This window comes from Ammospiza nelsoni, chromosome Z (assembly GCF_027579445.1).
Source record: "Ammospiza nelsoni isolate bAmmNel1 chromosome Z, bAmmNel1.pri, whole genome shotgun sequence".
NCBI classification, from domain to species: Eukaryota; Metazoa; Chordata; class Aves; order Passeriformes; family Passerellidae; genus Ammospiza; species Ammospiza nelsoni.
The window spans coordinates 71,758,547-71,781,075 of NC_080669.1; the positions used below are offsets into that span (position 1 = coordinate 71,758,547).

Below are 22,529 nucleotides of genomic sequence, written 5' to 3' on the forward strand. Positions count from 1 at the left end.
AAATTTCATTCCATTCCCTTTCCCATTAAGCAGCTCTATGAAAACATTGTCTCTCTAGCTACCTCTCTCAGCAAGGCAAAGAAAAGAATGGTAATAAAGAAGGAATTAAGGAAAAGGTAATAAAGAAGGAATTAAGGAAAACTAGAGTGATAAATACTTCCAACTTCTTTGCCTCCTGTAGACCTTTATACTAGGTTTAATGGAACACATATTTATGTGAATCAAAGAGAATTTTATATTTAATGGATTTGATTTAAGCTGAGATCTAATATTAAAAAATGTCTGATATATACCTAGGATTTAAAAGAGAAGTTCTTGAAAGAAAAAAAAAGGTGATAAAAGGAAAAAGAAATGAGGAATGCTTATTGGTGTACTGTGCATACCATATTGAGAAACAGGGCTGTCACTGCAAAAAGACAGTCAGACTGGAACAATCAAACCTTGTAGCTATGAAGAAAGTAGACCTTGAATCCAGATGTACTTTATGGCTTTTTGCATAGTTAAGATTTTGAAAATATCATTTATAAATAAAATTGTGTCCAGCTAAGTTTGGTACCCTAGTTTATAATCTTTGTGATTTAACTGTTTCTGATTTAACTGTTTCTCACAAATGCTTTGTCTGAATGACTAATTTATTTCTTTTTCCCATAGATGGAAACTTTTTTACATTTACTAGACATGAGCCTATTGGGGTGTGTGGCCAAATTATTCCTGTAAGTTGGAACCATTTATGTAAATACAAATGTTCCTTGCTACAAATGGAAATGCATTTGAAATTTTGCCTATGCTAGTGCATAGTAGTGAAACATTCCTAACCAAAAGTTTTCAGGTCCTGAAAGACAGAGATGATCCTGGGATCTGTAATTCTGATTCATCAGTGTGTGATGAGTCACTTTGGTCCAACCTTGTCCCTCTCCTCCCTGTACATGGAGAGAAAATAAATCTCAAATAGAAGTTTGATTTACAAAATAATTTGAAAAATGAAATTGCGTTTTATTGAAAAAATTAGAAACAAACATGGAGGAGAGTGTAATATTTACATTCTATTATATTTAAGCCTATAAGCCTATTAACAATAAGCTCTTTAAGACCTAGAATATCTGTTATGCTCTTTAAGACCTAGAATATCTGTTATGCTCTGTACAGCATTCAGACAGCTGGATCTTTGTTTATGGCTAAGACTCATTCACCATGATGGTGGTACAAGTTACAACACAAAGAATGTGTCAGACAAAGCCCCCGTTTGGCACATCTGAATTCCCAGTATTGAACTTGCTCTCTTCAACTAAGTTTCAAAAGGGCTACCTCAGTCTGATCATTCAAAATATTTGAGGAGCTCAAGTTCTAAATTTATTTGTGAAGTCTATGTAGTTTTGGTGGGTGTCTGTGAAAATAGTTATATGCACTAGGCTCTCCTAATGCACCCACCACCTTGCACGCAGTAGTTATGAGCAGCCTCACCTGGTGTGCTTGACAACTCAACAGATTCTAAAAGTCATCTTGTCTATAAGGTCTGCTCAGACATGCAGGTCCTGCTCACGTTCCTGACATTTTTAAGTTGATCTTGAAAATTTGCTTCACACACCACATTGGTTTAGAGAACATTACTTGAATATGGTTGTATCCAGTCCCTAGGAGAGCTTGGGAAACTGCTGGTTTAGATCTTCTTGTAGGTCAGACACAAGGCATTTCAAATGAAATGCTCAATCAAGCTATGACAAAGAGCTAGAAACACTAGACGTGGCCATTTAAAATATAATTATGTCCTGGAAGTACAAGCAGCAGATAGTACAAATACTGACTTCCCTTATAAAATGTTAAGTATTTCTTAGTATATCTTCATTTTCCCTCCATCGAAATATGAACCAACAAACTGCAGTTTTCTATATAAACCAAAACTGTGAGGACTATGTGTATGTTGCAAACTACTTTTGATAGCTCACCATTTCCACTTCCTTTCACTTATGCAGTAGTATGTACAACTGCATAGGTTGTATGTACAACTTCAACAATGAATATGCAGAAAACCTTGGAATCCCTCACTTTATATTATTTATGCTCCCATTATTTTTGAGGCTGGGGTGAGTCTGAAAGGAGAAAAGGAGAGAAAAGAAAAAAGTATTGCATGTATATTCCTCCTAGCTACTCTAACATAATAGGTAACTCTTAACTGCGTTTTTCCCCATTTCAAAAAGGTATTTATTGAGCTGAGGTTCATGGCCTCAATGTCACCCAAACCACAGCAAGCATTCTCAAACGTACTAAGCTGTTTTCCCCTGGTCATGTTGTCCCTCACACTGCAGAACATGGGGTCCAAAGCATTCAGCTACTCTTCCATCTGCCTGAACTGCTCGCAACAGACAGCAGCCAGTGAAACTTCCAGGGGAGAGGGCAGGGGCAGCATTATGTGTCATTACCTTCTTTCCCTTAGAAAGCTGAATTGGTGATGGATGTGACCATTCAACAGCAAAACTCCCAATTGCACCACTAATCCAACAACTGCCTGTAATACTTAGTTAAAGGAGTACACTCATTGTCTCTTGAGCTTGTAACTAATACCTTGGATCCCCCGGACTTACACATACACAAAATCCCCAGTTTGTACTACATGGCTTGCCAATTGCTTTTTTCAAAACATCTTCTTTCTGAAAGGATTTCAACAAAAAGCTCAACCACCCAGCTGAAAATTTTCACTATTATAATAGAAAAAGCTGAGGTATTTTGGTGATGTATTAGAAATAGGATACACTTTCTCATCTGTCTTTCAGTGGAACTTCCCACTGGTTATGTTCATCTGGAAGATTGCCCCTGCTCTTTGTTGTGGAAACACGGTGGTTGTCAAACCAGCAGAACAAACTCCACTCAGTGCCCTTTACATGGGATCCTTAATTAAAGAGGTAAGTCACCAACAAGAGGGTTATTTGCCCCTCTCAGAAGCGTAAGAGTACACTGCAGCTGAAATGCCACAAAGGTAATACAAGACAGGCTCATGGCATGCCTAGTCTTGCACTGTGGAACTTACCTTGCTGTAAACCAGCGAAGCCAAACCAGGGCAAAAGCATGCATATCTATGAGCCTAGTGCATACACAAAAAGTCCCACAACATCAATTTAGTAAACTCCATTATTTAGCAAATATTTTTGTATTACAAAAGCACAGTACCTTTCAGAGTCAAAAGCAAACAAGGAGTCAAGTGCAGAGTATTTGGAGGTGGGTGGCAATGACTTTATTAGTACAGTTATCACAGAAAAGAACCTGTTTGTACAGCTTTTTTTTTGTTTAACTGAACAAAGTTTTCATCCACCTACGTTTATTATTAACAGGGAGCTGTAAAATCAAGTTGGTGACTGCTGCCAAACCTGTGAATTCTCTTCACACAGAAACTGTGAGAAGACACATTGTGCTCCTGAATAAGGGGTGTGCCGGTTTCTTCAGAAAGCTAGTGTCTCCAAAGCTCTTATGCTCAGTCCAGCAACCACCCAAAGAGAACAGTTAAACAGTTTAGCTTTCTTCCCAATAAAATCAACAAATACAATCTAAGTTGTTCAAAGGTTGGCACAGATGTCAATAATCACTAGTGCAGTAACCTTGCAGAGCTTTAATGGAAGTGACTTGGCACATTTTATAATTCTGCTTTAAAACCGTGATTCAGCACAGCCCACTGATTGGTTGTGTGTTAATATTACACAAAAACAAAATTTTTATCAGACTGGAGGCACGTCCTGCTCTTACTGCATCCCATAGTAAATGCTATTAGATAATACTGGGGAGGAGGAATAGCTTTTAAAAATATGTGAGAAACCTTCTTTGTCAGTTTTTAACAATAAGTATCCAAAAGTGTATTTGTCTGAAAAAAATAACTTTACAGGAAAAGTAACTCAATTCTGTTCTGATCTAATGAAATTTCTATTGTGATATTCCGATTTCTTGCAAGTCAAGCTCAGAAGGTGGGAATATAAAAAGTACATTGGAGGCCAAATCCCTGCCAGTGGTCACTTCAATAGCTGCTTTGGACTTGTGAAAATATCTGAAGGTCTAATTTAACTTTCTAGTTCCCCAAAGCCCACTTGAAAAAAAATATCTATATAGTCACTTCTGTAACCTTCACTATCTTGTTTAATGACACTCACAAGTCTCTCTTACTAACATATAGATAAGAGCTTCTAAAACAAACATAAAAATAAAATGCTCAAAGGGAGATTTCTCTACACAACTTAAGTAAGAAAGGCAATGCTAAGCAAATGAAAAGAACCTCATTGTCTCATCAATTTCAGGGTAAATATTTATCTGGAAAATTAAATGAGCATAACGAGCATTGACAGACTGTATCTGAGCATGAAACTGTAAGCAATAAAAGTTGCTTTGACAAAAGTAATAACCTGGTATCCAAAATGCAGGACATGAGTTTTAGGAGCTCCAACTCACCACCTGAAATGCACCATTTTCCAAAAAACATGGAGTTTTCGCATGTAATTCCAAAATCCTGTTTAGTGCTATAAAGAGACTTTTTGAAATGATAATGCAGGATATGAATCTATTTGATATTTTAATAATTCTGTGTTCCTCAAGTATCATTGATATTGTGCAGCTGCTTCATAAACCAACAAAACTCCATCTACTCTTCTCACATCCTTGGAGTTTGCCTGACAAGCTGCTGGAAGAAAATAGCTTATTTTGCTGTGAATGGAACATATATAATACAGGATTTGTGGGAAACAATACATTTGTTTTGAACCATAGGAAAATCTTGTTTGCATAAAAAATGTGCAAGATATTGAAACTATGCCCATCTCAGCCTGCTTGTTCATGCTTTGTAGCTAATCTGCCTATTTTTTGCTGCAAATTCTCATTACCCACTATACTTTCAACCTACATCCAGAGTTCCATCATTTTTCTTAACTTCAGTAGCAGATCATTAATTAAATTCCATCTAGCATGGATATAAATGTGCAGAAGTCAGCTAGTACATCTGTTGATTCAAACAGTTCTAATGAAGCAGACATGAAAGTAAGCAATATTTCTTTATGCATCTGAGTGAGAAAATTTAAAAAAATATTTCTTAGAAAATGGCACTGACCAAGAATGAAAGTAATATATTCTTTGGGGGAAAAAAGAAAAAAAAGAGTTCAGTAACCTAAAAGACAGGTGAAGGAAAGAGGGTGTAAATCATGTGAGAATGAAACCTTGTGGGGCTCTAAGGCTGAGAATAAATATATGACTAAGAAAATGTGGCTGGAGAACTGAAAAGGGAATACCATGCAACACATGTTCTTATAGTTATAATCCTTCCCCAAATTTACAGGATTTTTTTTCCAATTCAGGCAGGATTTCCACCTGGAGTAGTGAATATTGTGCCAGGCTTCGGACTCACCGCTGGAGCAGCAATTTCTCACCATATGGATATAGATAAAGTAGCTTTCACAGGCTCTACAGAGGTACTATAATCAATGCAAGAAAATAGAAGCAGGACATGTGGCCCTCTGATTCCCAGCAATGATTTAATGTCTAACTTATTCTGTGTAATTATTTTAACTCCTTTCTTAAGGCTGCTGGTTTGTTAAACAAAGTCTGTTTAATGATTTGTTGGTTATTATTAACTTTAAACATATTTAAACAATGTTTGTATTGCTGGAAAGCCCTTTAAACAAAGGCAGTCCATGAGATACAGTAGATCCTAGTATACCAAGGGTATTTTAAGTCTTTACTCCTTCAAACCAAAACTTTTTCATAACATTCTTTTTAAAAGATATTCTGTTATCTTTGAGTTTAATAACAGCAGGATGACAGGAAGGTACCTAGGAAATCTCATTCTTCAGTCTGCACACATTTAGGTGAGGTGACAGATTTTTGGTATTTCATTGATACTTAGTACCATCTGGGTGGTCTGGGTGTTTGAATATGTATCTGTTTAAAAGGAAGGTCACTGTTAATTTTCCCTAACCTTCACTCTGTGAAGTGCTATAATTGAATATTTCTCATTGCAGGCTATATATAGGACTAAGGTTTAGCTATTTCTTTGATACAGTTCATTATATTGTCTGTCTAAATACATGCTAATGGAAAAGCTGCCATCTGGCCTCTTAACTTCTTGGATATAGACTCCAAAGATAAATATCATTGCTTCATGTCAGGGCTTAGTACACACTGAGTGCAAGAGCTGTGTTTACTCTCAGAAACATTCAGCTCCGCAGTAATGGGAAATGAAAACAACCCCAAACCCTGACATCTGAGAAATATCCCACAGATGTTACCAACAGACAGTGACAGCTACGATTCCCAGTGCCCAGTGATCCTCCAAAGGCAGATGGACCCATGTATTCTAGAGTTTGGTGATTGTTCTCTTCTAGCAGTGCAATTTAGCAATGAGAAATGATGGCAGGAAGGCTGACAGAGGGAGAAAGTTTGCCTGATGGCTGCTACACACCGGCAGCTACAGTTCAAAGCCACAAGAGCTACAAGCAGATTTTTCCTTCACAGCTTTCCCAGGGCAGTTCACAGTAAGTAGTTCCTTCAACTATGTCATCAGTAGGAAAAGGCAGGATAAGGGTCCTAGCTTGCAGTGTTCATTTCCTGCTCTTCATTCATCCAAGACAGAAACTGAAACAAGGAAGAGCGTCCATGCAGCCAGTGTAGATTGCATCATAAACTTTGTGCATTAAAGAGCTTTCTCATGCATAAAACAAAGGAATTTTAACTTAATGGGAGTAACAGGTGCAGCAGCAACCTGTGCCTGCTTTAGACTAGAGATACATGGAAGTAGAGTGGTAGCAAGCAAAAAAGCACCTCATATATTTGGCAGTTAACATTACAGGGGGAAATTCTTCTAGAAAACACTTCCAGTTCATAGAGTGCCCTGTATCCTGACTCTTTTCAGTTGTTTTATTTTAACTTATTTTTCATTTTATTACTGGGATAGTAGAAATCTCTTAACTGATTTTCACTTTTGAGGAAATGAAAAATGTATTTAGAGGTCATTGCAAACGTTTGACATTAAGCTGTCCTCTTCCTACGTTTTAGGTTGGCAAACTGATAAAAGAAGCAGCAGGGAAGAGCAATCTGAAGAGAGTTACCTTGGAACTTGGAGGAAAAAGTCCGAACATCATATTTGCAGATGCAGATTGTTAGTAGGAATTTTATTATATGAACTACTACTATTGCAAATCCAACGTTCTTTTTCCTTTCTTTGTCAGTAAATTATTTTAACCTTTTCAAAAAAGAAGTAATTTTTAATGTTTTCTGGTCATGCCATAATTTTAAGTTAGATGGCCACGAAAATCAATTGCTCCTGAATAGATGTGGAGCTCTGAAAGCCTCTTCACTCTTAATGTAATTAATGATCATCCTAATGAAACATGAATGAAGAATGAAAAGAAGATAGAAGGATCTTAAACAGGTTTATTCAATTTCTGTCTGCATTCTTTTGTTGATAGTCCTGACAGGGCAAATAATGTTAAATCTACAGGATTCTGAATGTGTGTTCAGCTAGATGTACCATGGTGCTTTTGAGAAGGGTAGTTTGGATATAAGTAAATGGTTCTATATCTGTATTTTAAGGGGCCATAAAAATAAAAAGTGCTACAAAGGGAAATTAGATGGGTGACAAAGGTTTGTACAGAATTGATTGTGTGATGATTCAGGTTTATGATCTGATGAACTCTGCCTTTCTTTGCAGTGGATGCTGCTGTGGAATTTGCCCATATTGGTCTGTTCTATCACCAGGGACAATGTTGTATAGCAGGATCTAGGATTTTTGTGGAAGAGCCTATTTATGATGAGTTTGTTCGCCGGAGCATTGAAAGAGCAAAGAAGTATACTCTTGGGGATCCTTTGAAGCCAGGTGTGCAGCAAGGCCCTCAAGTGAGTGATATTGCATGTCTTCAGCCTAATTCTGTCATGACACTACAATTTGACATCTTACTAATCTTACTGTTGCAGGAGTTTCAAGGCTAAGTACAGTTTTGTAGAGGTTAGTCTGGAGTACAAAGAGGAAGAAATCAGAGTGATTGTCGTTTGTGCCAATATCATAGGCCTAAGGTCTCTTTCTCTTTTTATTATTGAAGGGGAGTAATTATAAAAAAATGAAATGCTTTGAAAAGCCCTAATGTAAGATCTGTAAAAATGCAAGTACAATCATCTATGTCATGCTAGAACTTTCTAACTTTTCATTCAGATAGTGCCACTATAAGTGACTAGCTTGAAGAAATAAGTTTTAATATCTTCTCCCCTTTTTCAAGGCACTAGACTTTTATTATGCTGCTTTCAGTTTTAGAATATTACACAATTAAAATGCAAGAGTTTTTTTTTCTCCTTTTGTTAAAAGATCATACCAACAGCTTTTCCATCAAATGAGTGTTTAAATGCAGCATTAAAAAGTATTGCTATCACAATGCTGTGAACTCAACACTGTTACATTAGTTCTCATCTAGTCTTATTCCCACATCAGCTCATACTGCAGGACATGGAATAAAAGCATGTAAAAGAGTGCTGTAGTAGAGAAAAAGAAAAAGTAGGAGACAAAACCACTCCCATGCATTTGATAGAGTAACATATTCTTTATTGGTTATCGCAGTCATTTTGAGTAATAAAAGACATCCAGTAAATTGGAACAAAATACACTCCAAGCCACAAAACATTTGGCAAATTTAAAAATATTATTTTGATACTCTGGAATATGTTTTGATACAAGAAAATTTATTCAGCAGAATGAATTTAAAAGTCAAAGGACAGGAAAATTCAAAAAAAGTAAACTCCAATTGTGTCTGGTGTACAGCTAATATAAAATTAGCAGAAATGTTCTCTCATATAATTGTGGCTTTATTGAGTTTGAATTTCATGCTAACAATTTAAATGAGAGATTTAAATACACTCTTACAAAAAAATTAAGGAAGTTAAACATGCGAAAAAAGCAATAATGAAAATATTTGAATGAACATAAAGACTCTTTTCTCCTCCAGTCTCATAATTTTCCTTTTTTGACCTATTTTTATCCTTAGCAACCTTTAGCTGAAGCTTAATTATTTTACAGATTAGAAAATTTACTCCTTTTAGAACTGGTATGGTCGCATTTAAGATGAAATTGTAATTATGAGTGCAGCTGCATTTCTTTTATGGTAGTTATGTTAAATATCTCTCTTTGTCATCAGATTCCTTGTTATAATTTCTAGAGTAATGCTTTCTAGAAACAAAAAATAATAGCCTATATCAGGTCTATTCACTGTGGTGTATTGCCACAGAGAAAAAAGACCCATATTTTTCTCCAGGTCATAAGGACACAGGTTTAGGTTAATAAGCTAGAAGACCAACTGTTATCAGCATGTGTTGTTTTCATTCCTGAAATATCTTTTCATTTAGATTGATAAGGAGCAATATAAAAAAATCCTGGAGCTAATTGAGAGTGGGAAAAAAGAAGGAGCCAAACTGGAATGTGGAGGAGGTCCATGGGGAGACAAAGGTTACTTCATCCAGCCTACAGTTTTTTCTAATGTTACAGATGATATGCGCATCGCCAAAGAAGAGGTAAATAAATCTTCAGCAGTCTCTTCCCTCACTGGAAGTCATCTGTTTTAATATCTGCACAAAATATTCATTTAGAAGGTCAAGTGACTACATGAAAATCCTCTCATTAAACCTGTTGTTCCATCCTGGTGGTGTTTAAAGTGCTTTTGTTGTTTTCCGGTGCCCATTTGACCAGATTGCTCAAGGAGAGAGAGGAGTATGAGGATGCTGCGCTAGCAAAGGCTCCTGCCTAGATAAATGCTGAGGTTTGGATGCTTGCATTGCTCCATACTGTCTATGTCTCACATATCAAAGTCACAATGACCTGTAAACGTTGGAGGAACAACTTGTGAATATTTTACACTGCCTGAGTGGTGCTTGTGTGCACCAGGCAGCTGCTTTGCAATGTGAGAAACTAGGTGGATGGCGCTTCCAGAGGCATTTTGTTTCTGGCATTTCATTTTGCCCCTGTGGGACTACTTAACTTAGATCAGTTTGCAGATGTGTCTACACTTCATTGAAGAATCTGCTACTGTCCCAACTAAGATGACAATGCTAGGGCACCAGTGACTGGCACCAGTGACTGGCACCAGAGACAATTGAGAGTCCTGAGCTGCCATCTGAGCTAGTTCTCTACATAAAGATTCAAAGTCAAGTCATGACTTCTTCTCTGTGTTTTTTTTAACATTTATCTTAATTAATAGCTGCTGCAATTGGGCTGCAATTGGTGTCCATTATGCTACTTCATATTAGAAAGCTGATGCAGCCTCCTAAACATATTTACTACATCCAGCAAGAGCCAACAGCCTGAGTTAAAATGAACACCACAGCATTTAGAATTAATTGTGACAGGAAGAGGGTTGTAAAACATGATAGACCTGTATGAGACAGAATTTTGATTGTTTCCACCATACTATAAGTAAAGTAGGAAACAGCACAGTTACAATTTTTTTTGCAGTTCTCTTAGTTACCCTTTGGTCAGAAGTGCAAGAACTGGTCCTTATATTTTTCAAGTGTAATGAACAAAGAAGCTGTGAGTAGCCAAGGTAGTTTAAAGAATGAGTTTTGAATGCTCACCACTTGAGCATTGGAGGAATGTTCAGTGATTTTCTGATCTATGGAAATCAATCCTTAGAACTCTAGCTAGAAACCAGCACTAACTAAAAACTCAGTCAAGTAGAAAGCTCACAGTCGATGGAAATAGAATTAGTTAGATGTCATAATGCCTCCCTCAGCCCACATAGTCTTGGTGTCCTGTGATAGGCACGGGCACCTCTGCTGAGAACTCTGAACAATGGTAGCAGGAGAGCTGAACCTGCAGGACAATTTTCTTACCTGACACCCACATGGAAAGCAGAATCAGTTGTTTCCTTTGGAGTACATTCTCGGTTGTGCAGCTACCTGCAGGGATAAAATTCTAATAATAAATTTAGATGAATGGAAAATTGAAAGTTTTTCTTGACTTTAAAAATAGAGCTTGTCCAGAAAACACAAGTTTGTTGGTAATCAGTATAGATACATAGCACACTGACGCCATGTTAACTATCTTTATGATGGGTGCTTTTTGATCACTGTTTATTTGTTTTCATTGTTCATTTATGGTTTTAGAAATTATTTTCAATAGATAATCTTGAGTTCCTTCATATTGCAAAAATCTTTATGCAAACTTATGGTATTTTTTAGAATTTTATTCACTCTTGACTGCATTAATTCAGGAATAAGGCCATCTGACAAAAGTAAACTTAAAATACATCAATTACTTCAAATAGTAAGTTATTCTAGTTCACGTCATATGTTTACATGTGTTTGATACAGATATTTGGACCTGTTCAACAAATCATGAAGTTTAAAACCATAGATGAAGTTATCAAGAGGGCAAATAATACCACCTATGGCTTAGCAGCAGCAGTTTTTACCAAAGACATTGACAAAGCATTGACATTTGCAGCTGCCCTTCAGGCTGGAACAGTATGGTAAATAAAGTTTTTTTTAATTCTTAGTTTAGATCTGCAGGTGTCAATACTACCAATTGTGAGACATATTCACAGTATTTTGGGTGGGGTTTTTTTAATATTTATTCTTTGTCATCTTTATAGAGGTAGATCATTGTCTCTTCTGTTTATCTTTCCCATATGTTTCCCTATTATATGTGTTACTAAATAATTACTTCTTGTTAGTCATCATACCATTTTATGATAAACTTAGTCCAAAAAAAGGAAATTTACTTGCTAAAAAGAAAAGGAAACAAAAGCAAATTCTGTGAGAGTGCCCTTTACTTCAGGATCTGGGGATAGCCTAATGGATAATTAATGAGATCAGTTTTGACATTGTGTAAAGAAGTTAATTATGTGAAGTTCAGTGGCCATTAGCCTGGGCAGACCCTTTTCCATTTCTGTAATGGGAAAGGTTGATAAAATGTGATTGAACAAAGAGAGGATATACAAGCTGGGAGGACTACTACAGGGCCAACTATTTCCAGCTATAGAAAAGAAGAAGCAACCTATACGGAGCTGGAAAAGAAAAAGCTAAGAAATGAAAGAGTGAAAGCTTGGAGGCATAGCAGGGTCTAATGACAATCACTGACAAAGATCTGCATTTCCCTACAGTTATTTCAATGCATCAGATGGAGAACAACCAATTTTACTTGAATGCAAAACCTGTGTCCAATTTACATTTTATCTGGAAGCACTTGCGACCAGCACAAATTCCTGCCCAAGTCCTGTGACCTAAGAACATATGCTTTCCAAAAATAAGCTAACAGTCTTGCCTTCAGAGTTGGTATTCTTTATATGGAAGAAAATTTAGAATAGAAGTGGAATATTTGGGATTTGCTCTTACATGATTGGTGGTCTAGGAATCCTCTAGCTATGAACAGAATCTCTTTTGTTGGAACCAATTGACTGGCAAGGAGGAGAGAATATAAGATATGAAAATAGAGAATATTTGATTTGACAAAGTTCTAATACAAAAAAAGCTTCTCAGCTAGGAAATGGGATGCACATTCTGCCAAAATTCTTCATACCTAAGAAGTTGCCTGTGAAATTCCTTTCTTACTCATTATTGTGTCTTGGTTCTCAACCACAATACAGAATAAGGTTTAACTGAGTAGAACCAAACAAAACTTCCTAAATATATAGTTAAGCTATCCTGCATTTATCTATTGGAAGGGTACATAAACTCTTCTGCAGAACACTTATCTGTGGATAACCTTTTGTGAGAGAGCTTGTATACAAATTAGAAATTTTATTGCAATGATCAGAGAAATATATGACTTTCTCTCAGCTTGAAGACCCTTGCTGAGTTTTAGTACCCTGATAATAACTGTAGTTGTTTTTGATGCTTCATTCATCTGAACTTCAAACTACATGTATTTTTGCAGATATATACATAGATGCAGTTTGTGACCATGACCATAAGCTTTTTAGAGGTGACAGAAAACCTCTGATTTTTCAGAAGTGAAAAAAAATTGTTTCGCACTGTCAAAAGTAATTTTCCTGTTCTTCTAGGGTTAATTGCTATAGTGCATTGTCTGCTCAATGTCCCTTTGGAGGTTTTAAGATGTCGGGAAATGGACGAGAAATGTAAGTAAATACTTTTAAAGCTGTAGATTCACAGGAAATTCAAATGAAATTCCAAACCCTGACTTAAAATATGCATAACTAGGATGTCCAGTTTGAGACATCCTTGGCAAATAAGTCTCTAGAGTGCTTAGAGACATCATGTTGTCAGACGCAACATCAACCAGCAATTCTTTTACAAAATAAATAAGAAAATTTCTTAGGGGCACACTTTTTCGATATGACTGATTCGCAGTATATAATGGTTTACTGCTAAGCAAAACTGACATTGTGTTTATGGTTTACAGTTTTTGCATATATAGAGAAACTCTCATTTTCATGAAGATTAATCTGTGGGTTTTTTGTGAAATCCCCTTTAAATGCTAGGTTTCGAAAACACAAGTCTTCCCAAAATCCTTGATTTAAGTAAGATTTTTCAGTTAAAATTTGTAAAAATAATGTTTTTAGAGTATGTGCCAGCCAGGCCAAAAGTTTTGATAAAAATAATCCTCTGTAGCCTTTTGATCTTTTGATCAGATATGTATGGGTGAGGCACTTCAGAGCTTCTCTTTATGTTGTTTCTTCAGAGATAAAGGCTAGTGCTTTCATACGTGCTCATCACTGGGCACAAACTGCTTCTGATGGCAAAACTCCCACTGACTTCAAAGAAAACAGTCAAGCCAATGTTGAGAGCTTTAGAAAACTTGAAATTGAAACCCTTTAATAATTTAAGATATTTTTATCAAATTCAGCTTTTCCTTTGTTGGGTGCGGGTGCCAATAATTGGGAGATAATAAATTCTGAATTACAATCTTTTTCAGAAATATTTTTTTGGATTTATTTGCTGGAAATAACAGACTATCAAAAATGTTCTCTATAACAGTACATTTTGAATGAAGGAATCTTTAATTCTAACAAAGTTTTCAGCTTCAAATTCACAATTATCAGACCTATAAAAACATTCCCTCTATAGGACAAGGAAAACTCATCACCAGATAGATGTCTGTCATGAGAAAATTTGTAAATATGTGACAATCATTTTTAGGAGAAGTGGAAAAACAAACCTATACTGAAAAAAATAGGATGTGGTTGTGTTAAGCCACTGACTTCCCTGATCTCAAAATAAAATTATCCATATAATTCTTGGAGTGATAATGGCATTATGAATTAAACTACCAAATATCATATACTAACAAAATTCCTCTCCAAAAAATGAAGGGAATCAGTAAACATTTTCACCCAGCACAAGTGTCCTGAGCACAGATTTCTGTTTTGCTTATATATCTATCTAATAAGACAGCAGTGAGGTCTGTGTAACATTATACTGTAGCAAACCCTTGTTCTGCAGAACAATCAGTTATGTCTAAATAGTTTGACTGCACCAGATGTCAAATAGTTAGGAATACAAACAAGCTTCATCTCATCACTGAAAACATAAAGGTAAAACATGTTCATAATGTCAGAGACTTAAACTCTTTTTCACTGTATCAGTTTTCATGGTGGAATAGTTTTGTCCCCCATTTACTTGAGATGAAGTTCATACTCTTTGACTCTGGAGAAAGCTCTTGACATCAGAAGAGCTTTACAAATAATTTGCTGAACATACTTGTGAAGATCTAACATGCTCTTGATCTGCTGTACAGAAATCTGGTTTAGAAATACTCTAAATTAAACACCATTCACAGAAATAAAACTACTCTCTCTGCCATTTTTATCAGGAGACCATTGCTGTAGTTTTTCAAAAGGTTTCCAGGAGCAGTCTAGCTGCACAGCTGTCTTCCAAATATGTCCAGTGTACTTGTTACACATCCAGACAATTGCACACTACCTCTGAAAATCCAATACAGAAAAAACTCATATAAAAAGCATTAGCATAAATGCTACTCTTGGTTCTCTTTTATCTAGGGGAGAATATGGTCTTCATGAATACACGGAAGTTAAGACTGTCACCATCAAAATCCCTCAAAAGAACTCGTAATGCTGTTTGAGGTGCAGAAATTAACGTCTTCAAATGAATCTGAAAAGGCTATGTGAATTCTCAGTTGTCTTGTTGCCCACGTGATACATTAACTTTTCTGCTTTCTGACTGTATAAGAGGTACCTTCTTACATTACCAATATAAGGAATAGCATAGAAAAAATTAATGTGATTATGAAAAAAATCTTTAATGTCTGGTTCACAGCTAACTCATTTTAAAACCCAAATCCAGAAATATCTACTCTTGTTTGCAGTTGTAGTTCTCTGCAGTGTTATGAAAATTTTCCTTTTTCAGTATATTCTGCAAGTACGGTTTGAATTTACATGCTCTTGTAAGTGTTAGATGTCAAGTTGTCCTTGCATTTGCTTTATGGCCTTAACAAAAACGCTAAAGAGTAGCCAGCAGACGTTTCTATGTTTCTCTAGATACATTTCTCAGACTATTAAAGTTGTTCATCATGCTACATGAATGTAATCTGTATGTTAAAAAAATATTAAAGTTCACCTACAAAACCTATTTCTTCTCCCTTCATTAGTCTTTTCTATTATACCAGTTTACCACTAGGCAAAATGTACCAGAGGCACCAGTGGTGTGTTCAGGTCATCAGAAATAAACTACATCTGCTACATGGAGGATAAAGACCCCAATATTTTGCCAGTATTACAACTGGAAAAACATGAGCACACAGAACAGTAAACAATTTGCAAAGAGCCAGCACTTGGCTATGGTAAGTGCATAACAAATCTTACCGGACTTATGGGCAAGAGACCATGAAGAGAAAGAAGAGGAGGGGAGGGAAGGTAATCTCCTTTGTGATTTACACCTGCTACATTTTTCCTGTACTCACATACTTTCATGCAACTAGCCTGTTCTCTTCCGTCTTCTTTTCTCCTCTAATCCATTGTCCTTTATCATCCTGTTTGCTCCTCTGTTCCTTACAGCTGCTTGTTCTCCTGAGGACCCTCTTTAAACACCCGTGTCCCAAGGTGCCTTTCACAGCTCTCTAGGGGCTCAGCTGCCAGCACCCCTGATGGCCTCTCAGCACCAGCAGCCACCAGGTGAGCTCTGGCATGGTGCCTTCAGACAGCCAGCCACAGCCTGCTGCTGACAGGCTCGTTTTTTGTCAGGACTGAATCCAGAGCCACAAGTCACCTCTTTGTTACACGGGCTCGGCCTTACAGACAGCCTGGTACGCAGTACAAGCCCTGCCCAGCAATAAGAACGTGGCACAACAAAAACTTTTAAGCCTCAAGTATGGAGAATTTGCACATGTATTAAAAGGAAAAAGGGTTCTGTTCATTTGGATACGCTGGTCATTTTTTAATTATTTTTCTTTTGAATATTATAGTTGGAACAAAATACAGATGAGACTTTCAGCCTATGACTCTTCTTAGAATGCCTTTTTCCATTAAGAACGGGACATAAAATTTGTGGTATTTCTCTCCACAGCCTCTATACTGTCTATTTTTTGGAAGGCATCCATTCCAAATCCCATATTCATGCCTCTAAAGTAACTTCATAAGACATAGTTTTCAAACAAATTCAATTCTGGTCTCATATAAGAAACAAGTAAAAGACTAATAAATGAAAAGAAGGAAGAATTAATCAAAAGTAATAGTGTACTGTGATATAATTATCAGAGATTTTTCTACAGAGGATAGTAGACAGAAGAAAGCACAGAAATAAATATAAATTACAAATAAAGTGAAAAACAAAGAAAAAGATCTTTAAAAATAAGCTGCAGATAAAAACATGGCAAAATTATCTGGAAGCCTTTAAAAGTGGCAATGAACATAGTAGTAGTGAAAACATAGATACAGTGAAGGATTTCATATTTTAAAAGAATGAAAAGCCATTTGTAGAGTTGGTGGATCTTAAAAAATCTTTACCATCTTCTGCTTTTGTATTAAAGACTAGAAATCTCAAAGAAGAATAAATAAGTCAAATTAAGCCTTTGTCTTAATTTTCTCTTGGATCAAGAGGGTGATTCTGAAATTATATTCCTGATCTTCCTGACTTAACTTCTTTACCTGGAAGAAGGATACAAGGGAGCAAAACGGGGTTCCTTTTTGGTGACTTTAAGCCAGCAGGCTCACACGTGGTTTCTGGTATGGTCCAACCACTGTAACCATTCAGCTCTTAGAAGCAAACTAGGGCTAATCAGAGTGTTCTTTGGCAGCACAGAACTGCAAATCCAGTCCTACCATGGTGCCTGTGACTGCAAGCCCAAGCAAAGCATGACTTTGGAATACAATGCAAGGAAAGGTAAAACACAGCATAATATAGCTCTTTAGGAGAAGGACCAATTGGACCCATGTATGCATATATATATTGTTTTTTATCATTTGAATGTCTAAAATACTTTAATAGTGTTCCCAACATTATTGCGAATATGTATTTTAGTTCCTATTTGATAGTCTTGATGGGTAAAAGAAAGCTGGAAATTATCTTGTCATGTCAATTTTATTTTTTCAATGTGATCAAAATGTGGCTTCTAGTAGCAACTTGAAGTTGCCATATTTCAAATGCCTTGAGTCAGAGAAGTGCTTTTATATGTATATTATGTATAGGGAAAAGAAAGAGGGAGAAAGGGAGAGAGTCTGTCATTCAGCCAAGGTTTAACACCTAAAGTTTTCAACAGAGTCAGATAGAGATTTGCATTGATCTGATGCCACACTGAAGTTGTTCTCAAGAAATGCCTATGTAAAGAGATATACCCTTTGGCATCTAGTAAGCTTAAGGAATTCAGTATGTGTGTCATTCCCTTAAGGAGTTTAAATATGTTTGAAGGAGGCAAACAAGGGCTCAATAAATTTCATAGTCCGGTCTGACTTACAGAAGCACATTTGTTCACAGTATAGGATGATGCCCAAGCCAGAAAAAAAAGAAGTATATGGTCCTACTTGTTCCTCAACTGCCACTTTACTGAGTCAAAGGTCAGGGGTGGATTTTTCTCAGAAATGCATTCAGTGTTAGTACTAATCACTCTGTTAATAAAAGAAATGTCCTTTCAAAATTAGGTGTGTTTGTAACTATGTTCATAGTATTAGAGTCTCGATCTGATGGTGAAATATCTTTGCCATGTCTTTGCATTATACCTGTACATGGGTATGATGACTTGTGATCTGAACAGGAATAAATGAGGACTTAAACTCTGCAAATATTACACAGGTGATTAAGGAGGCCCTTTCTCTCTGGGACTGAATCATTATCATGTTACTCCCATTATGTGCCAAGCAGTACAACTGAAATTTACTGGAATGAAACACGAGAAGAGCACTAGTTGATCTCTATGTAAATATTGCTTATAATGTTAGTGAATTTGTAGTCAGTATTTAGCAGAGGATGAAATTTAACGAGAGAAATGAGCATGTCCTTTCAAGGCCCCTGAAAACTGACTGCTAGTGTCAGCAGCAGTTATTAAATGTTTATTTTATTTTTTGAAACCATGACATTTTACCAATGTTCTTGAAGGCAATGGCTGTCTAGGTAAATAATGTAGAGCAACATTCCAGCAGATTTAAATGGGACTACTCATTTTCCTAGTGAACTCTTTTTCTAACCCCTTAACACTAATAAAGGCACGCCTTTAATATTCACAGAAGTATGACTAAGGACATGATTTTGCAGTTTTGTTTGAAGGTTATTTGTTTCAAGTAATTTTATACCACACAGGAAAGCAAACTCTAGAAATCTGGAGTCCTTAGAACCATTTTCTTGCCAACAGTGAGGTGATCCCTGCCCCCTTCCCTGCCTCCAACACACTAATTTTTTTTTTTTAAAGAGAGGAAGCTTTTGAATAGCAACAGAAGGATAGAAACACCCTTAGGCTATTTTAGTCAAAACAGTGAATTTGTAAGGAATTCTCATTCTGTTTCAAGGAAGAAAATTACTGATAATCCTTGACTACCAGATATGTTGGCCTTAAGACAGAGAAGAAAAGATATGGAAAAAATATTCAGAGCAAGAAAGGCATCTGGCTTGGATAAAAAGCGAAAATTCCCTGATGAAATAGGTTTTAGGGAGGAATTTGAAAGATGTGAACTTGGCAGCCAATAGGTTTTTGGGGAGAAGAGTAGGCCATCTGGGATGCAAAAGATAAGTGCAGAAAAGACAAGTGCAAGAAAAAGAGGGGAGAAGGAAGGGAGCAGTAAAGGAAGCATAAGGAATCCAATGAGGAACAAAAGCAAAGGACAAAACAAAAATCACTCTGAGGTTCTGAAAGATCTCATTGTAAGATCTCACTATAATTTTGAAAGACTTAACATGAGCTTTAATAGATGGAGTGTTCTTCTCCAGCCCCTCTATCACCCTGTTTGCTATCAGACTATTTTTGAATCGCCTGATCTCTCTGCTCTCCTTCTTTCCATTCAAGTCATAGTACAGTTCTCTTGATGTTAGTGCTGTTTTCCACATATTCCACCACTGAAAACTGAGATTTAGATAAGTCCTTATTATGGAAAGTATAAAATAAGGCAATAAAAAGAGATCTCTGGTAATTTGAAAACAATAGGTCCCTGTAAACTAAGTAGGAGGTCAGAAGGACTGAATTATAACACTTGCTATGCTGAGATAAAAACAGTGACTTGATGAATATAGTGCTCTGCAAACGAAAGTAGAAAATCTGGAAGCACAACATAAACTAAGTCAGTCAGTTTAATGCATGAAACATAGGTCAGGATAGTGACCCAACAAACGGAACTGCGTATTGGGTGATCTGACTGTTGAAAATCCAGCTTGTGGAACCATCTTCAAAGAGCAGCAACAAGGTTGATACCTACACAGTGTGGGAGCATGTCATGGAATGGACAGGCTAGAGAGCGGCCACACAGACACACCACAGACAAAAAACACTGGGCCTCAAGAAATAAGAAGCTACAATTGAGGGTATCCAGGCAGGTTATGGTGAGGAGCAAAGAACTTGCAAAGGGCTCTGACACCAGCTGGGAGTGCCCATGCAGCCCATGACTGGTCAGAAGGCTTCTAGAACATTCTATGAGGGACTATATAGATGGATAATGAGGTGATTGGCGCTTGCAATTAAAAGATAACTATTGTGTGAATATTAATAAAAGTTTCAGTGATGTATAGTTATGTTATTGTAGTTTAAATGTCCTCTGTTCTCCCCATATTTCCCTTTTCCCCCCTGTACTGTTACCATCAGACAGCTGGGGTTGTATAGGACAGGTAAAAAAGAAGGCTGCACAGGTGTCCCTTGCATGGGGCAGTTGGGAATGGAAAAGCTTGTTGCTTAGGGGGTGCAGCATGGCCTGATCTCCACTAAGGTCACAAGAAAGCAGTCTCTGCCAATGAACTGCAAAGAGCTGACTGACAGACTCTGGGAGGGGCCAGGGTTGGCTGATGCAACCCCCAGGGGTATGAAAGACTGAGCATACATCTTGAAGATGAACCAGCCACATGGTATCCACAAGGGAAGTTCCCAGAGTTGTGAATTTTTCCTTATGCAGTCCCTTGTTGTATTTTTGTCAAGGTGTAATAAACCTTTTTAAATTTTCAAGGTGAGCTGTTGTCTCCCACACTATGTATATATGCGTGTCAGCACCACTTTGGGGTCTTTGGGGTCTTCTGAAGCAGCCTCTTTATGTTTTGTTTTACATCCTTCTTTGTGACTTTTTATTTATTTAATACAATTAATAGCAGGTCAGAGAGATCACCATCAGTTGGACACATGCTGCAACGCAGTGCTGTAAACTGGCCGTGCAAGGGCAAGACACCATAGCTGTTTTACACATCACTAGCAGGCCAAGCAGAGAGATGTGGCAGAAATAGTAACCAAAATACCATAAGGTTGTCATTGACAGAAGCTGAATAGAAGTAGCCAGCTCTCACAAGAAAAAAGATTAGTGCTGAGGATTTTTTTAAAGGAAGAAAGCTAGAACAGACAGCAGCAATGAGAGGATTTGTTTTCTCATTTTAGTTTCTATTTTCATATTGATTATAGTCTTATGTGGAGCATAAGATTATGACTAAATAACAGCTTGACAATTACAAATGATCAATACACCCAATCCAAGATGGCTCTAGACATGAAGAGCAATTTGACACACTCTGATAAGCTTTTAAGTTATTAAACATAGTATTGCACCTGGCCATATTCTTCTCACTAAGAGCTCAGAAAAATCCGTTACTTTTTCACATTCTGTATGAGTACCATTTCATATACTGCTAAAAATCTTTAATAATACAGCACGGCCCATGCAGCACGAACCCTGCTGCAGCAAACAAAATAGTGCTTTTGATCCTCAAACCTTGCCAAATGTTACAAACCATCGAGGCCTTACCCATGGCCTGCTTGCATGTTGGTGAACCCACTATTTTGGATTCTGAACACAGCTCCTTATAATATGTAGTACCCTCTGCTTATGACCAAGGAATACACTGTAGTGACAGCAAGAATGAGGCTGGTGACATTTGAGCAATATTTGAGATGTATTGCCCTAATAAGAGAGAAATGTCTGACAGGAAAGTAAGTGAACCAAGTGAGAGCAAACAACACTGTCCACAATTAGCTACATTCAGGAACAGGAAAGACTTTTTGGGGGTGTGAAAAAAAAGAATGGAAGTGTCATGTGAACCTTCTACTTGGAGCATAAATATGTCCCATGCACAGACGTGTTAGCACCTACTTTAGAACTCATACTATGGACAGGCATGGTGCATTGCTAGCACTGTGTGTGTTAGTCCACTGATTTGATGGCAATCTTTTAAAGATACAAGTTCCTGTGAACGAACAATCATGGTCAAAACAAGAGTAAGGAGGCAAAGGAGAGAAGTATTCACAACTCACAAAATCAAATTCCAAGAAAAAAAACTCTAAACACTTTGGGGTTTTTGCTAGTGTCCCCTTAATATGATTGAGAAATTAAATTTTGGAGTTGTTTACATGCAAATTAGCCATTATGAAAAGAATCCCCTCTATTGAGCTAAGGATACCTTGAAGTCTGATAAACAGCTTGTTTCATATCTTATATTTTTGTTGATTTTGTGATGGAAGGATAAGGCTTCCTTTTGTTTCTCTCTAGACCTCAGCAAGCAAACAGAAGAAGACAATTGAACTCAATGATCTTAGAGGTATTTTCCAACATTAATGATTTTATTCTAATAAAAAATTAAAAATGCCATTAACCCTAATGAGAGGTCCAGCTCTTTGAGAAATTATATTAGGACCCTAAACCTTACACTCAGCAAAGCAGGATATATGTTTTCCTCACAATAGGTTTCTTCAGTCTTCACTGTGTAACTGCACTCCTTTTCAGAGAGGTCTACATTACCTTAACAAAATCATATCCAAAGGAAATATGTCCGTGCATTCACTGACACAAAATAGATCATGTCTGACAATGTGTCATTAGCTCAAAAACCACCTAGACTGCGTCCTTTCCTGTATGTGATATACTCGCCACCACTAAGGCAGCCTTTCTAAAACCTTCAACATTTTATCTTTCACTTTTTCTTGCCTCTGAGAATATCTAGACTTT

The 22,529-nt window shown here is 36.8% G+C and overlaps 1 protein-coding gene across 1 annotated transcript in view; it reads left to right on the forward strand.

Moving 5' to 3' along the window:
- ALDH1A1 (aldehyde dehydrogenase 1 family member A1) overlaps window positions 1-15,546 on the forward strand; it is a 29,056-nt gene extending 13,510 nt beyond the window's left edge. The window contains exons 5-13 of the mRNA XM_059491958.1: window positions 652-713; window positions 2,769-2,897; window positions 5,322-5,435; window positions 7,018-7,120; window positions 7,673-7,857; window positions 9,352-9,516; window positions 11,311-11,468; window positions 13,002-13,076; window positions 14,958-15,546. Coding sequence (XP_059347941.1) covers window positions 652-713; window positions 2,769-2,897; window positions 5,322-5,435; window positions 7,018-7,120; window positions 7,673-7,857; window positions 9,352-9,516; window positions 11,311-11,468; window positions 13,002-13,076; window positions 14,958-15,030 — 1,064 coding nt within the window. The 3' untranslated portion in view covers window positions 15,031-15,546. The remainder of the gene's footprint in view (window positions 1-651; window positions 714-2,768; window positions 2,898-5,321; window positions 5,436-7,017; window positions 7,121-7,672; window positions 7,858-9,351; window positions 9,517-11,310; window positions 11,469-13,001; window positions 13,077-14,957) is intronic.
- Window positions 15,547-22,529: the final 6,983 nt, after the last annotated feature.